Genomic DNA, 17,141 nt, shown 5'->3' with positions numbered 1-17,141 from the left:
CGTAGTCGGCAGGACTTGTGACTATTTTATTTGGGGGCCCACCAGGCCATCACACACCTAATATGGCAGAAAGTTCTCCTGAACGCCCCAGAATGGCCTTCTTCATTGGTGCCCCCTGGGTACCTAAATTCTGTGGTTCAAATGTACTCTATATAGAGTAAAATGGGTGCAATGCTTTGTGCGCAGGGGTGGTCTGAAGAACAACAGTGTGATTTCCTTCTAAGTGCACTAGAAGGGGAGCCGCAGAGATAAATCCTTGTCTTGGAGCAAGCAGAACGGGAAACCCCAGGTAAAATCTTTCGGCAATTGAAGGAGCTCTATGGGGACAACATTTCTGTTGGTGCCTTACGTGCTATGTTTTATGATTGCAGGCAGAGACCAGAGGAGTCCATCCGAGCCTATATACTCCGTCTAAGGGAGTTGGGTCAACGGCTGCTGACTAGAGAGCCACTGGACCGCCGCCTGGCTGACCTGGACCTGCGGGACCAATTGCAAAAAGTCGTCTGTCATATTACATTGCCTCTCAGCACGCACAGTACCGTCTGTCTGTCCACTGTGTGGCTGCTGGTCCCTCTTTAACTCAATAGCTAGTGTCTGAGCTTCACTGCACATTCGGTCGAAGTCATCTCTAGGGAGAGGACTCCACATCTGCTCCTCACCCACAGAAGGCCCACTGCTGACAGTGTCCCTGGCCAGATCTTCCACCCCGACACAGATAACCTTTTCCTTCCCTGTGAGTGGACCCACAATGACTTCACCCTTACCTTCATCTTCTCTGGAACTTGCAGGTGACAGTGAAACATCAAAATCAAACTTCTCCGCGGCCAATGTGTAGAAGTCTTCGGCTTTAGAGGAGGGATCCATCCTGATCGGGCAGTGCAATGTATAAAGTGCTGATTCAAAAGTACGTATAAAATCATCCCAAACAGCAAACAAACAAAATAACCACCTCTAACCAGCCTGTCCCAGGGGAGGACGAGGAGGGCCCTAGAAGATCCAGACGTGAGAACTTTAGGGGACCCCCTGAACGGTTCCCCCACTAAGGAGCCCGGGGCGGGCACTGAAAAGTGGGACGGAGAGTGTCATGCTGACAGACTGCTTATTAATTTGCAGTGGTGGAAAGTAACTAAGTACTTGTACTTTACTTGAGTATTTCCAATACTTTTACTTCTACTCCACTACATCTCAGAGGCAAATATTGTACTTTTACTCCACTACAATTATTTGAAAACTTTAGTAACTAGTTACTTTTCAGATATAAATTATGATATTATGAAACATGCATTAAAGGAATAGTTCACCCAAAACATTACTTATTTTCTATCAATTGTACACCCCATGAAGCATTGAATTCAAGGAGATTTTTTCGTTGTCGCATTCCTAAGCCAATAATTTCATTACCGGCGGAAAGATGCTAATGTATCCGGTAGGACACACAAAGGAGTCTCTTTCTGTCTCCTACCGGAAATACACCGGTCATCAAATTATTCCCTTGGGAATGCGTAAAAAAAAAAAAAAAACGTGAATTCAAGGCTTTCATGGGGTGTGTAATTGATTGAAAATAACATTTTTTTTTGGGTGAACTATTCCTTTAACCACTTTAGCCCTATTTTATACAATAGGGCTAACTTGTAACAGTATTTCTATATTGCAGTATTGGTACTTTTTAAGAATTTGAGCACTTTTTCCACCACATTTGTATTATAGCTGGCTTTGTGTTTATTCCTTTTGATTTTGTGTGCACGCATGCTTTTCTTTATTATTTCATTTTGAGTTGCAGTGCTTTGGAAGCCAGTCTATAGTGGCAGTTCAGCATTGAGGACTCTAATTGGACAAGTGCGTTGAACAGGTGCAGGGCATGAGCTCTATTGCAGGCTGCTATTGGTGCTGGGCTGGAAGGCTCTCCCTACAGACCTACACAAGGACAGAGGAGGAAGGACCTGGACTCAAACAGAAACCAACTGGACCCCCACCCACATTGGAAAGGGAAGTAGATGCACAAGACACTTTATTCTGCTGTAATTGGATTTTAGATGCTGGAACCTATGGCATTTAATGACTCTGCATCTTACAGTTTAAATGGCATTTAACACTGGAAAAAACACTGGCTTTGGGAAAAAACAAACTTCCCTCATTGGACATTGGATTGATGCATTCCCCTCCTACGCCGCTGCCCCATTCCACTGCTCTGCTTTTATTAGTATTAGGTTGAATAAAAGAACATTGATTTTGGACTTCTTGCCTCACTGTGTGGTTTTGTGTGGAGTCTCCCCATGTATGGTCACTGTTAAGAACTGAAGCATTTGGCTTATTTGATTACACACACACACACACACACACACACACACACACACACACACACACACACACACACACACACACACACACACACACACACACACACACACACAGAGAGAGAGTCAGGGTTAGCTCTGCACGGACAGTATTTAAGCAGTATGACCTCACCTGCCACATAGGAAAACAGATGGTGACTTCTGGGTAAATGTGGATCAACATTCCAAAGGCTCTCTACCTGTCAACTAGTAAAGTTGTGGTATGTGATGCCTCTCTCGAACTATGACTGGTACTAGGTAGCCTATTCTATCTTCCTCTCTGGAAGAGAGGTGTTGTGTAAATGTGTAGTATTGTCAATCTGTCTATGTATTGTGTATTTGTTTACATATTGTGATTTCTGTGTCCTGATGGCTGCTTGGCGCAAAATGAATTTCCCCAAGGACAAATAATCAATCAAAAGCCTGCTTCTCAAAGTTAAAATATAGCCTTGAATAACCCCATGACAATCTATAGCAATAACCCATGTCTCTGAGAGCCGCACGTCGGCACAGCTCATCCTGAAACCTTTCCTGCCTATTTCTGACTCTAGTGGAAAGGTTATCACATGGACATTATTACGCACACACAATGTAGACAATATTAAAAAAATCAGACCCAGTGTGAAGAGAGTGATGCCTTTGAAAGTGTAACTGGTTAATTGTGTTGCAATCAGCAACAATATGTTGTCACGTGACACGTGACAACATATTGTCACGTGTCACGTGAAGCTTGACCAATCAGCCGTGCTCAAACATACGGACTGACATACGGAAGGACGGACATATGGACACACGGACAAAGTCAAATGTAGGAGTGGTTGGCACCACTCAAAAATACATGCATGGAGTTGCTACTTTGGTCTACTGGCAGCCTGTACAAAAACCTTTGGTCCTGCGATCTGTAAGATTAGCCCCGGAGAGACAGGCACACACATGCATCTAGTTGTTGATTGTCTATTGATTAGACAATCAAACAATATAGCAGTGTTCATTTGTTACAGGAATCTAACTCAAATTACACAGGGTAGATATTGCATTCTCAACTTTTCACATGTGTAATATTACCTTGGATGAACAATATGGCTGTCCTGTATCTGTTCACTGGATTCAGAGTATTTACATGTGACAACTGCGCCTTTACGAACACAGCACAGAAAATGCTTGACTAAAAGTCAAAGACGCACTCCTCTCTATGTTCACGTGTTTGGGAGGATAGGTGTTGCATAATCTAAAATCAGGCATCATTATTCTTTAATTCTTTAATGTATTTGTTAGGTTAGTTGCAAACTACTTGTATTATTAGTATATTCTTTACAAGAGTTAAATGAGGTCTACAATGTATTATTACTTACAAGTGTATGCCTATTAGTGCATAAAGGTTAAACTGTATTATTCAATGTCAAACTTTACTGTAATTTATGTGTATTTAATTGGCCAGTGCCGTCAATGTGGAGCTTGTGGAGCAATAGTTTTGTGACCGCAATCACAGTTTGCAATTTAATTGCCAAAGTTTGAAGCTGAATAGGTCAGCTGACATGTGATTGTGTAGACATACTTAGCAATGTTCGACTTTGTTGCTTCCTGCACTGTATTGTTGTTTTAAGAAAGGAGGGTTGTTTGTTATTTCTGGCCACAGTGAAGTTTACTCTACAGTACTGTTCCCTCGACCTGGACAGATTTATTTAAGAATGGAGCTAGTCAAAAACCTCATCCACATGAAATGACAAGGAGAAGGTTTGTTTTGATTGTGCCATGACTCTCTGTCTGTCTTCTGCATCCTATGTTCACCCCACCTCTGCATCTCCTTGGCCCGGCCTGTCCTGTTGGCATGGCTACAGATGGTCAGCAACACAAGGGAGGTCCCCAGGGACACCAAGACCGACTCTCTGTGTGTGTGTGTGTGTGTGTGTGTGTGTGTGTGTGTGTGTGTGTGTGTGTGTGTGTGTGTGTGTGTGTGTGTGTGTGTGTGTGTGTGTGTGTGTGTGTGTGTGTGTGTGTGTAGGGGGGCTAAATGTGACCAGGCCAAGACAGCTATTTAGCACAAAATTAGCCTGGGATGAATGCGTAACACAATCGCATGCTGTTAAGTGTTAATGCAATGAAAGATGCTTTTATGTGTCTGCTGGTGGTCTTCAACGTTAGCCCAGCTGCTGCTTCAGTTCCTTGGGTCACTGTCATAATGAGAATGAGGCCATTATTCCAGAGTGACACGATTTTATGGCTTCTTGCGAACCCCCCCCCCCCCCCCCCCCCACACACACACACACACACACACACACACACACACACACACACACACACACACTTAAACTAGACACTGGAGTTCTCTTAACTGCCCTGAACCCATGGGTAAATCATGTCAAAGTGGACCTATAGATGCGTTCTGCATTTTGTTCCTCCCCGTCTCACTGTTTCTGTCCGTGTGCCTATGTCTTCCAATCAGGAAAAAGCCATCATGGAATGACATGACGACGATGGGCATTAGATGAACATCAAACCCTGATTTGAGTGTTTTGCTTGTTGGGGCTGGAGGCGCCATGTGTCCCAACCACCACCAGCCGATCCAGCTAAAGTTATTATTTAGGCTAATAATAATAATAGATAAAACTCTCCATTCTCAGTAAAAATGGACTGTGGCTGGCCGTGTTAAGTGGTCAGATGGGTGGGCCATGAACACTTCATGGATTTTCAAGTGGACCTTGATCCTGAAAAGGTTTGGAACCGCTCCTATAGTGGCATCCTATAGGCCAGGGGTCTTCAACGTTTTTCAGGCCAAGGACCCTCTCGCTGAGAGAGAGATGAATGAAGCAGGGACCCCCTCTAAATTGTACAAAATTGTGTTTCAGATTCAACTTTTTTTTAAACTTTTGAACTTTTTACTTTTTTCCCTCTACACCTATACCTCTTTGCCAAAAATAGCAGATATACAAGCTCACAACGCCTCGCAGCGCGAGGCATTGTGAGCTTGTAGATCTGTTATATTTGGCTAAAGTTCTCCTCAGAAAAGGTATGCTATAGGGCAGGGGTCTTCAACCTTTTCAGGCCAAGGACCCCCTAGCTGAGAGAGAGATGAAGCAGGGACCCCCTCTATATTATATAAAATTGTGTTTCAGATAAACCTTTTTTGTTTACTTGGTCTGCCCTTTTTCCCCTCTACACCTATATCTCTTTGCCAAAAATAGCCGATCTACAAGCTCACAACGCCTCGCAGCGCGAGGCGTTGTGAGCTTGTAGATCGGCTATTTTTGGCTAAAGTTCTCCTCAGAAAAGGGATGCTAGGGTTCAAGTGGTTACGGTAAAAAAAATGTTTTATATCACACAAAGATTTGGCGGACTCCCTGTAGTAACTCTGAGGACCCCCTGTTGAAGACCCCTGCTATAGGGTTCAAGTGGCTATGTAAAAACAGATTTGGCGGCCCTCCTGTAGTAACTCTGAGGACCCCCTAGGGGTCCCGGACCCCCTGTTGAAGACCCCTGCTATAGGCTTATGCACTGGAAATGTTGCATTTATTGCAGATGACTCGATTGCACACATTTCCTTTTCAGGGTTTCTTGTTTCACGTCTCCATGACCAAAAGTGTTCGCATTGTGTTGAAAGCTCAAAGCTCTGTTTTGTGCATTATGACAGCTGGCTGGCTGGTGGGGTTGTGGTTGGTGGTCTTAGAGCACTCCAGCTGTGTTAATGGCTAAAATAGCCTGCCAGCTGTATGGTGGCAGACTGGCAGTGCATGGCGTAGCAAACTCCATCTAACCCACACAGCCACGTTAACCACACACACACACACACACACACACACACACACACACACACACACACACACACACACACACACACACACACACACACACACACACACACGTTCAATCATAATGCTTGGAACTCAAGTGTTCCTCATCTCACTCCCATTGATCGCCGCTGAAAAATGGACAGAGTTAAAGCTATAACAGTAACTTTTTTTATGTCCCTACTCTGGATAAGAACCCGGATCTCCCACATTAGACTGAATTTCTACTTAGTCAAGTCGCTTGGCTTCAGGCAGTACTACTTCTCAACCATGTAGTGTCCTCCCCCTTATTACACTTATTTGAATACACATTTTTGAAATAATATCACATAGCATAATTTGCCTATTTTATGTTCTAAGGCTTTGGCTTCTTTATGAAAACTAAACTTTAAAGAGAACATTTTAAACATATTTTTAAAAATGTCTTTACATGTTTATCTTTCTTTTTGATTTTTTTTTTTAAAGTGAGTAGCAGTTATACCTACTATTTGAGGCAGGCTAGAAGAAAGGCCTTTAATTGAAATGAAGCAGGTGCAATTGATTACCATAGGCTTTTCAGCAGCTAATGTGTACAACTGACATAGAATCAGAAAAGCAGCATATCACCATAGGAGTGTGAGTATGGACGCCTTTGTCTAAAGAAAGAAGCCCACTTATATGCACAGAGTCAATCATCACACGCAGTTATGTGACATGCAGACATGCACGTAGGCCACACACAGAGTACACACTCACACAGGTGAGGTAAGAAAAGACAGACACATACCATTTGTACACCACGATTCTCTAAATCTATGCAACTATCTATGGTCTACAGTAGGCTACAGGGCACTGTAACCGGTACAGTGGGCACCTGAGAACTCTGGGCACCATTTTTATATTTATTTGTTTTATATTCTATTTTATTTCATATTTACATTTATGTTATAGCATAAATGGGGAGGGGGTGGGGGCAAATACATATAATCATTTTTAATGACCTGTATGAAAGGCCTAATATTTTGTTTTACAAATATTACAAATTGATACAAAACCTGTGGATAGGAAGTCATTTTGGGCACTAAAAATAATAACACTAATGTATTGTGCATATTCAAATCGTGTTTAGGCTACTTTATATAATTTCTGACCATTTTCCAAAGTATACAATAATTCATTCTTTATTTTGGGGGAAAAAATAGCTAAATCCAACATTGAGGTGCCCACAACGTTTACCCAACTTGTCCACGTGAGGGAGACAGTTCCCGCTCTCCGTCCGTGGCCGTGCATTCATGAGCTCAGCAGCAACAGACTGGACTAGTAGGGATTTGGGAAGCGACGCGACCGACTGAAGAAGAAGGGACGAGAGAGAGACAGAGAGAGAGGAAAACAGGTGGTCTGAAAACACACACAACAATGTCGTCCCGCCGGGAAAAGCAGCGGAAAGGTCTTTAGCTCTGCCTCTCTCTTTAAAAGGACAACAAAGGAATACGGAGAGGATATAAAACCAAAGAGAGGACTAAATCCATGCTCCCGCCGTGGTGGTGCTTTTCCAGGGGGGAAAAGCGCTCTTTCTCGGCTTTTACTCCAACGGAAAGCCTCTGATAACACCGCAGAGTCACAGCCATGAAAGTGACGGTGTGCTTCGGCAGGACGCGGGTGGTCGTGCCGTGCGGGGACGGGAACATTAAGGTCCACTCGCTCATACAGCAGGCTGTCATGAGGTACAAGAAAGCCATCGCGAAGGTGAGTGTTTGTTGTCACTTTATTATACTGTGTCCGAGAGAGAGGAGAAGGAACGGCGGCGGCTTTTGTTCCCCGTCGTTTCTCGAGCGACGGCTGCGGCGCTGCTGCTGCAGAGTGGGAACAATGTTGCCGTGCAATAAATATGGCGCAAAGTTGAAACAAACGCCAAGAAGAGAGAGAGAGAGATGCATTTCTCTGTTCAACATTCAACCCCTCTGAACGCTAAAGAGCAGACTGGTTGCTGTGCGTGTTGCTTTTTATTTTTAAAGCGAACCCGCACCGCCATTGTGGTTGTTGTGTGTTTGTAAAACCCCGCAAAACTTCCTCTGGGAGACTTCAAAGTAGGTTAGACTCCACTGCAGCAGGAGATATGAGCTTCTCCTGACTAAAAGGAGTGGGGTTTTTAAAGAGCCAGGCTGCGTGTCTGCATGTGTGAACGGTAACAACAGTGGGGGGGAATGTTAGTTCAAGTGATGATGGTGGCCCATGGCTGGAAGTTGCAATCTGCGATTAGCCGACTAGCCTCAGATAGCCATCAGGCTGAATACCAAAACGCTCGCCCCAAAACACAGTGGCCCTCGGGGCAAATCCGGCGACCTCGGAACGGTCGGCACCTGGTATCCCAAACGTAACCTCGGTAAGCTATGCATAAACTCTAAACCTAACCTCAATAAACTATGCCCAAACCTAACCTTATTCCCAAACTTAACCTCAGTAAACTATGCATAAACCTAACCTTGTTATTCCTAAACGTAACCTCTGTAAACTATGCCTAAACCTAGCTTTATTCCTACATGTAACCTCAGTAAAACTATGCATAAACCTAACCTCCTAAACGTAACCTCAGTAAACTATGCATAAACCTAACCTTATATCTAAACGTAACCTCTGTAAACTATGCCTAAACCTAGCTTTATTCCTAAATTTAACCTCAGTAAAACTATGCATACACCTAACCTTATTCCTAAACTTAACCTCAGTAAAACAAATGCAAGAATACAAGAACTGCTGGGGGCGAGCGTGTTTTGGGGCGAGCGTTCTGATTACCATCAGGCTGGCCAAAGTAGATCTGCAGGAAATCTAGGAGTTTTTTAAAGTGTGGGTTGGATCCTGTTGTGACAAGAAGAGTGTGTTAGCGATAGGAAGATCATTTAATCTCAACGATCATCCTCAATTAGTGACACATTCTGCAAGGCCCTTTCCACTAAGCAACTGCAGGGTTTCTCTTTGTTGTAGTTATAATTAGGTTATTATCATCGCTAAAGGGAGTTGGCTAAAAGGTTGTAGCATGAGAGGCTATAATAATCTATCAAGGAATCGATAAGAACCTGGGTTAACAGTGGAGCATTCAAATGAATCGCCGAAGGAGAACGTATTTGTGGACAGTTATTCCTGACGCTTTGGTACACAGCGTTAAAGTAGTTAGTAGATGAAGAAGCTAGTAGCTCCTACATTATTATCACTCCTTGAGTCGGCAAGAGGCCCTGGAGGATAGGGAGGGAAACTGCAACAGCACGCTCCAGCTGATCGCTGGGCTGCAGCCAGTCAGTGAGGAGAGCTGTCATCCCACCACTACTAATATTAAACATAAACAGGCGACGCTTAAAATAGCTAAAAGATGATGTCAAGGAAATAAAAGTTGTCATATACGTAACTTGATGGCAACTGTATCGTTGGTATCTAGGGAGATGGGATGGGGAGCACTTAAGGACACCCAGTGTGTGTGTGTGTGTGTGTGTGTGTGTGTGTGTGTGTGTGTGTGTGTGTGGTGCTGGGGGTACGATAGAAAGTTCAAAGGTGATTTACAAACAACTAGAAATACAAAATGTGAATATCTGCATAATAATTGAAACTCATTTTAGAGTTATGGTATACTGTATTTCGAATGAGATATCACTGAATAAGAATCTACATAGCATCATATAATATTTGGTATTAATCCTAACTTTGGTTTGCAATTAAAAATTCTTGCTATTATTGATAATAGCATGAACTTAAAGCTTACTACCATGATGCATGTCCACGCTAAAGAAACCATACATGCATCATCATCTCTTGCTCCCAGATAATATTCCACAACACGTTATTTATTGATCCAGTAATTGGCCACACTGTTGTGTTTTGGGGTGTAGACACGTGCGTATCTTTTAAGTGCCAACGTAGGCTGGCTTCATGAATAAATTAATGCACTGCTCTTGCTCTGCAATGTCAACTTCCAGGCAGCTCCTTTTTGTTTTAATCATTGTAACATACTGTAGTGTGTGGAAGACACAAGCACGATGAGCGCATGTCACGTTTGAATTATTCAGCGAGAGCTGATAGGGAAGTGCTGAGCGAGAACCCTCTAGGCCAGGTGAAGATGAGACATCACTTGTAGGCCTGTCACAATTATTACATAATCGCCTGATCGCAATTGTTTGAGATCATCACAATTCTTTTTTGCATGCATAATTGTCATAATTGTTTCCATGTTGAAAAATGTGCATACTGTAGTTTCTCAAATGTGCAGCTTTCTTTAAAAAATAGTTATTAAATATGTCAGTCATAATCTACCTGTGCAAGGTTTGTTTACAAAGCCTAAAAGGCAAATGTAATTATTTATATGTTCCAATGTTCAATGCCAAAAACACAATATATAATTAATCACAATTGTTTGTGTGACAATTAATCGCAGAGTAATATTTCATAAGTGTGACGGCTCTAGTTGAGACATCAGGAGGAAGGTAATATCTTGACCTGTGTCCCATCTTGGTATGGTCATGTTCAGTCCATTATCCATGTTTACTTTTAATGCAAATGGTAGATCTGCGTTAGTCCAGGACAGAGAGAGAGAGGGAGGGACAGACCGAGAAAACAGGATTGTTGACGTTCTTCCTTCAGATATTATTTATGTCTGTGGGAAGTTTAAACTATTCTTAGGAAAACGTCAGTGACGCAATATCATTCTGCAGTAGCAGCTGCAGTTGTTTCATCTAGGGTCGGGAATGTGCTTGCTGGAATTTATTCTGTAAAAAACTCTCCTTTTCCCGCCTTAGAGATTGTGTGTTTGTCTACTCTAGGACAGGTCATGCCGTTTGACCCTACTACTAACGCTACTATAGAGCAACAAAGCTTTTCTCTCCCTACCATTCAGTTTTCAGACAGATGCTGTTGAGCAGAGGAACATGCCATGCTGAATGTTGTGTGGTTTTTAAATAATATATATTCCTCTGTGTTGTGTGTGCACTGTTGGTGCATTGAATGCACCATCTCCCAGTGTCATGCTTGTATTTCATAATATGCTTCACTAGTGCTAGGCTATAGAGGCAAACTGCACTCTAAGCAAAATGGCACAAGTTTTATCTTGAGAATATAGGGAAAATAACATTTGTGGGAAAACTAGCTACCGGATGGTCATTTGTGCTGGCTGTACATTTTGTCTATGGAAATAAGCACATCTGCAACACTTGTGTATCAGGCATGAAACATGAATAAAACAAAGCTCACAATGAACAGTCCAACTATTCCATTCTTATCACCCAGTGAGTGTCGGTCTTCATGTCAAGCGAGAGTGTCAGGAAGTTGTTGGTCATGGATGTTGTGTTTGAAGAGAACAGCTTGTTTATGTTTTTTTGGACACCCCTTAATAGTGGTCTCAATTTAGTTTGGGTGTTGGTCCTGTGTGGGTCCCTTCTTCGGGACCCTTTGGGAACCTCCCCTATCATTAGAGAGGAATGCATCCTGTTGAGAGTCACAAGCCGAAGGAAAATAAAACCCTCACCATGGACATGAATGGACTCATATAACTCTGGAATTAGAATGACGACGAGGACAGTGGGAGGGCCCCGCTCTCATGTCTGTTTATGACCACTTACACTTGTGAGCAAACAAAGACGCTGTTCCCTTGTTGTCTCATGCTTGTTGTTCCTCTGTGAATCACAGGTATATAGGAAATGGAATAGAGCGATATCATAATAATATATATATATATATATATATATAGATATAGATATAGATATAGATAGATATATCTATAGATATATCTATAGATATATAGATATATTATATATAGATATTAGATATCGTCTGGCTTTTTGGATATTGTAATATAATCGTGATACGGCACAACATAAATGTTCTCTTCTTGGTTTTAATCACTTAACCCATTAAGACCTGAGGCCGATGAAAAAAAAGTTTTCTAAATCCTAACGCTTTAAAAAATACATATATATTCAAAGATTTGCACAAATTTTCACGATTTTACAAAAATAGCAGATCTACAAGCTCGTAGTGCGGCACTCGTGCCGCCCTATGAGCTTGCTCACAATGCACAGCTCACAATGCACATTTTGAGATGGATCTGCCATTTTCGCTATTTTTGAAAAACATAAATAACATAATTTGTCAATATTGCCCAGCCCTATTATTCATTATTTCTTAACTTAAATTGACTTGACGTCAGATATGGAACAGCGATAATGGGATGGAGTTTAAATAGCTCAAGGGTGCATCACATTCCTTCGGTCTTTTGCTTTCAAACAGCCCTGGGGTTTTGCTCATTTTAACTTGCGGTTGACTAAGCATGACCATTCTCAAAAATGATACCCTTGACTGGGAAAACCGTTGGGTAATTGTACATGACAAAACACCAAAAATGACCCATGAACAATGCTACTGCTACAGCTGTAAGTATGTCCTTTTGAGTGTTCCTTCTGCTACGGAAGCTCCGTTGGGACATGAGGTGTTCATACTGTCCTCTCTTGACTCGGGCAGCGATAAGAGCTCCACATCATAGTGTTTCCTCTGGAGGGCCTTAAGCTATTGTGTGGATAGTTGACCGTTGGAGCAGACAGATGCAGCATGACACTTGGACCAGTTCATAAACAATAGGAGCAGGTGTCCTGGCCACCGGTCATGTGACATCGCTGCAAGTGTTTTTGTTGTTGGAGACGCATGGGTGAAAATGGTCTCTGACTATTGGGTTATTGTTATACTTGCGGTACAGGGCTTGGCAATGAATAGTATTGAAATTAGATTTGGCCTCAAAAGGTATTGGAAGGTGTTGATTGAAAACCTTAAAAATTGGTGTAGATTACTAGCACGATTTGTAAAAATAATTGACATGATCTACATTGAACGCTTCCATGTAACAAAGAAATACAGCATATTAATGAAAGTATGATCATAGGACCAGCATTGAACTGAAATAATTGTGACATATATTAGCATTATAATACATACATATTAAAGCAGTTAGTTAAAGTGGATGGAGATTGGGGGAGAAAGAAAAAAACGTTTTGAATCTGTGACACTTCATTTGTTGTCTAATAATGACTAATATGTGAACTCCAATCTGACCGCCTCTTTTTAATCTTGTACTACTGATGCCATTTTTTATGTGCACCAGCCCTCAAGATAAGAATTCATTACACAAAACGACCGTCTTAATTAGCATGCAGCAGCCTTTGATCGTCTACAGGGCCTCGGGACATACATGCTACGAGCGCAGACTGCCGCTTGTTATGTGGTCATGGAGGCTACCATGTACGCCAGCAAAAAAAAAAAAAAAAACGCATCACAGCTTCAAAGGAAGCACACCCCCCCACTCCCACCCACTTAGCTGTTAGAAGTTCGGCGCAACTTTTTCAAAAGTAGGACAGTATTGTATGTACAGTATAAGAGTGACAACCGAATGACAGTGCAGGGTTTCTATAGTCACAGAAACCACGGCAAAGTTTAAAATGATGATTCTAAGTCTGAAAAAGTTATAGTATGGTACGTAATGCATTGGTTCTCAAAGTGGGGTCCGGGAACCCCCAGGGGTCCTTGAGGGAGTTCCAGGGGGTCCCCAGCTAAATGATGGATAGTTAGGAACCAAATGGACCCTTATGGGTCTGTAACTCTGAGAGTGTACAAAAATGGAACCAAATGGACCCTAACGGGCCCATTTGGTTCCATTTGTACACTATCAGAGTTAAATTAACATTGATTTTACAATATAAAGTGAAAGAGAAAGAAATGCCATTAAATGGGGGTCCGTAGCCTAATGCATGTCAAACTGGGGCTCCTTGAAATTAAAATGGTTGAGAATCACTGCTAGAGCCGTCCGCGGGCTAATAAGTGTCAATTTGGGGGTCCTTGACAGGAAAAGGTTTGAGAACCACTGACGTAATGAATAAAATGGAGAAATATATCCTATCTATTCTCTCATTCAATAATAAAGCGTGTGAACTTAGCCAGGGACATAAAACGAGCCATAGTCATGGAGAGTCGTGACATTGGTAGGAATGTGGGGAATCCGGACAATGTCATGACCACGCTGTGTATTTAGGGACGGCAGATCTTCCTTGTGTTTAGCTCTGGACTCAGAAAGAATTTTACACCTCACGGGTTTGATCCCCCAATGTCACTGGGCTGTACCAGCCCGGGGGGTCGACCGCTTCCAAATCAGGCGTTGCTGGATTAAAAGCTTGGCTGACGAACACTGGGCCACCGGCTGTGACCTTGGCCCGCACCACTGCGGCGAGTGTAGGGCCAAAACATGACCTGGTGTGACATTCGCCAACTTGGGAAGTCAACCCTACCGCCGAGGAGAGTCTAAAGATAGACTTCATGATTCCTAAATTGTTCTCAACTGAAAATAAGTGCTGACACATAACGTTTGACTGTCAACACTGTTTTTTTTTGGTTATACATAACTTTACGGCAAACGCGTATTAATTAGGCCTAGCCACCTGTTTGTATTTGTAGTGGGGGCTTAAGCTAAGTTCTGATAGGCAGGCGAGGGGCTTTTTGCGTTGAAATATGAGACTCGATCAAAATACGCTCTGTGTGCTTGAGCGAATATTGAAAAACGGGGTGGTAGTGGTACAGCTCGCTGATGCTGTACCACATGGCCGTGTTAGCCAGACGAGTCATATTTAGGGTGTGTGTGAAATAGGGAAGTTGATGTGATAATGAAAAAATGCCAATTATAGCCGGTCAGCAGCATGCTTTTCTTCCCAGGAGGAGCGTGAACTCCGCGCAGAGGCATTAGCTAGGCCTAGCAGCAGCTGTTTGGGCTGATGTGATCCATGCTCAGTGGTGGAAAGTAACTTAAGTACATTTACTTAAGTACTGTACTTAAGTATTTTCCAATACTTTTACTTCTGCTCCACTTCAACTCAGAGGCAAATGTTGTACTTTTACTCCACTACAATTATTTGAACACTTTAGTTACTAGTTGCTTTTCAGATATACATTTTTAACCACTTTCGCCTTATTTTATACATAGGCTATTTGAAAATAGCAGATCTACAAGCTCACAACGCGTCGCATCGCGACACGTTGTGAGCTTGTAGATCTGCGATTTTCAAATATTTTAGTACTTTTACTTTTGGTACTTTTAAGTACATTTTGATGCCAATACTTTTGCACTTTTACTCAAGTACATTTTTTATGCCGGACTTTCACTTGTAACGGAATACTTCTACATTGCAGTATTGGTACTTTTACTTAAGTAAAGCAATTGAGTACTTTTTCCACCACTGTACTATGCTCTACTGAAGTGGGAGGCTTAACGATTTGATTTATACTTCGTTGCATGCTGGTGTGTCGCACGCCGTGAATAGCAGATCTGCAAGCTCAAACGCGTCGCGTATCTAGCTTGTAGATGTGCTATTTTCGGCGTGCGGCACAGAAGCGCAACGGAGCATAAATCAGGATTTAGAGCGACTGACTGCAAAAATTGTCACATGGTGGGAATGCCCCTCGCCTCCCAAAAGAAAGTATGTGTGAGGGCAGCCATTGTAGAGGGCGCTTCCTTCCTGCGTTTGTCTTGCATTGATCCTGAATTAGCATTACTGACACTGTCCGACATTGTACAATAGAAACAAGCATGATGTTCCAGTGTTTCCCCTAGCCAGAAGCTGAAGGTGTGGGGGAAGATGCGCGAAATTATTTGGCGTGTGCGCAAAGCGTGCACGCAGAACATTTTTGGGTTCTCAAAATGCATACAGTATTTGTGCTCAAACACAAAGACTTATATAGTACATGTGCACAGCAGGAAAATATCTGTATAGTTTACATATGAATTGTCTCCAGATTTAGGAAAATATACTTTTATTAGACCAAGTAGCATAGACAAACTGTCATACATAGCAAAAAGAGGAAGTACTCACACTTCTTACTTAACGCATTACCTGCCAATCACGGACATGTCCATGATTTATTTTTTTATTTGTTTTGACAAAATCATACTGTGGCGGCCAGATTTAAGTGGTCTGCCACTGCTTAATGCATGTAGGGGAAACACTGTGTTCTTCCAATTGCATATTTTCTGCCATTGATTTATCTTTTTTTGTTCAGTTCTTTCTGCCTTTATTGATAGTGCCAGTGAAGATAGACAAGAAACAAAGAGAGAGAGAGAGAGAGTCGGGTAGTGAGTGACATGCAGCAAATGTTCCGGCCAGCCCCATTTTTATATATATACATATTTATATATATCGAGACATTTTATTATTTTTTTATTCATCCCCTTAAGAGGTCTGATCTTTAGCCCACCCTCGTCCCCGCCTCCTTGAGATCATCTGGAAATCTCACGTGTGGGCTGGTTTTACAACGATGACCATATTCTGCCATCGTGCCTCTCTTGCCAGGCTGGACCAGGACACTCCCTGGTTTTCCCCACAAACACACCTCAGGCAGTCTCTTTCATAAATAAACTGTGTCTAGGAGAAAGTCCTGGACAAACACGACACACGAGAGAGACGGGGGGAGAGAGAGAGAGACGGACAGAGAAAGCGAGGTGATATAAAAAAAGCTCCCTCGTTCTCCTTCGTCACGTCAGTTTACATTCAGTCGCTTCCTCTGTTTATGGAAGAAGCCCTGAAGCTAGACGGAAGGGAAGAGTGATTTGACCTCCAAACAGCATCCCTTGACTCAAGACGCACATCAAAGGAAAACTCCCAAGACCGTTTGCGGTCCTTTTTTGAAGTGTCCATCATCCAGAAAATATAGTGTGTGTGTGTGTGACTTGTGTCAAATGGCAGCCTATTTTACTACACATGGAGGGCTTTCTGAGCTACAAGTCCACATCATGTGGCCGGATTCGGGTGTGCGTGGCTGGGACATTCAGCTGACTGGACCCACGCCAGGGGTTCAAGTAATCTGTTTGCGCAGCACTCTGTGAACCACTTTAAGCACTCTTTGTCACTAAGTATTATGATTTAGATTCTTATTAACAGCGATTTCAGTGGGGGGAGACCCAGGGGCCAACGTGCAAATGGCATCCCCTGGGCTTCGGCTCGCATGGTTAAGCTGGAAATGCCTTAACTGGCTC

General features: G+C 42.6%; 1 protein-coding gene across 4 annotated transcripts in view; it reads left to right on the top strand.

Moving 5' to 3' along the window:
* Nucleotides 1-7,463: 7,463 nt before the first annotated feature.
* LOC311046045 (partitioning defective 3 homolog) overlaps nucleotides 7,464-17,141 on the top strand; it is a 361,319-nt gene continuing 351,641 nt past the window's right edge. For all 4 annotated transcript variants that reach the window (XM_084058141.1, XM_084058140.1, XM_084058142.1 and 1 more), the window contains exon 1: nucleotides 7,464-7,843. In XM_084058141.1, the coding sequence (XP_083914267.1) occupies nucleotides 7,724-7,843 (120 nt within the window). In that variant the 5' untranslated portion in view covers nucleotides 7,464-7,723. The remainder of the gene's footprint in view (nucleotides 7,844-17,141) is intronic.

This window comes from Gymnoscopelus microlampas, assembly GCF_963454915.1.
Source record: "Gymnoscopelus microlampas genome assembly, chromosome: 5".
NCBI lineage: Eukaryota > Metazoa > Chordata > Actinopteri > Myctophiformes > Myctophidae > Gymnoscopelus > Gymnoscopelus microlampas.
The sequence above is the reverse complement of the archived record's forward strand: the minus strand, read 5'-3'. Positions and strand labels throughout refer to the sequence as shown.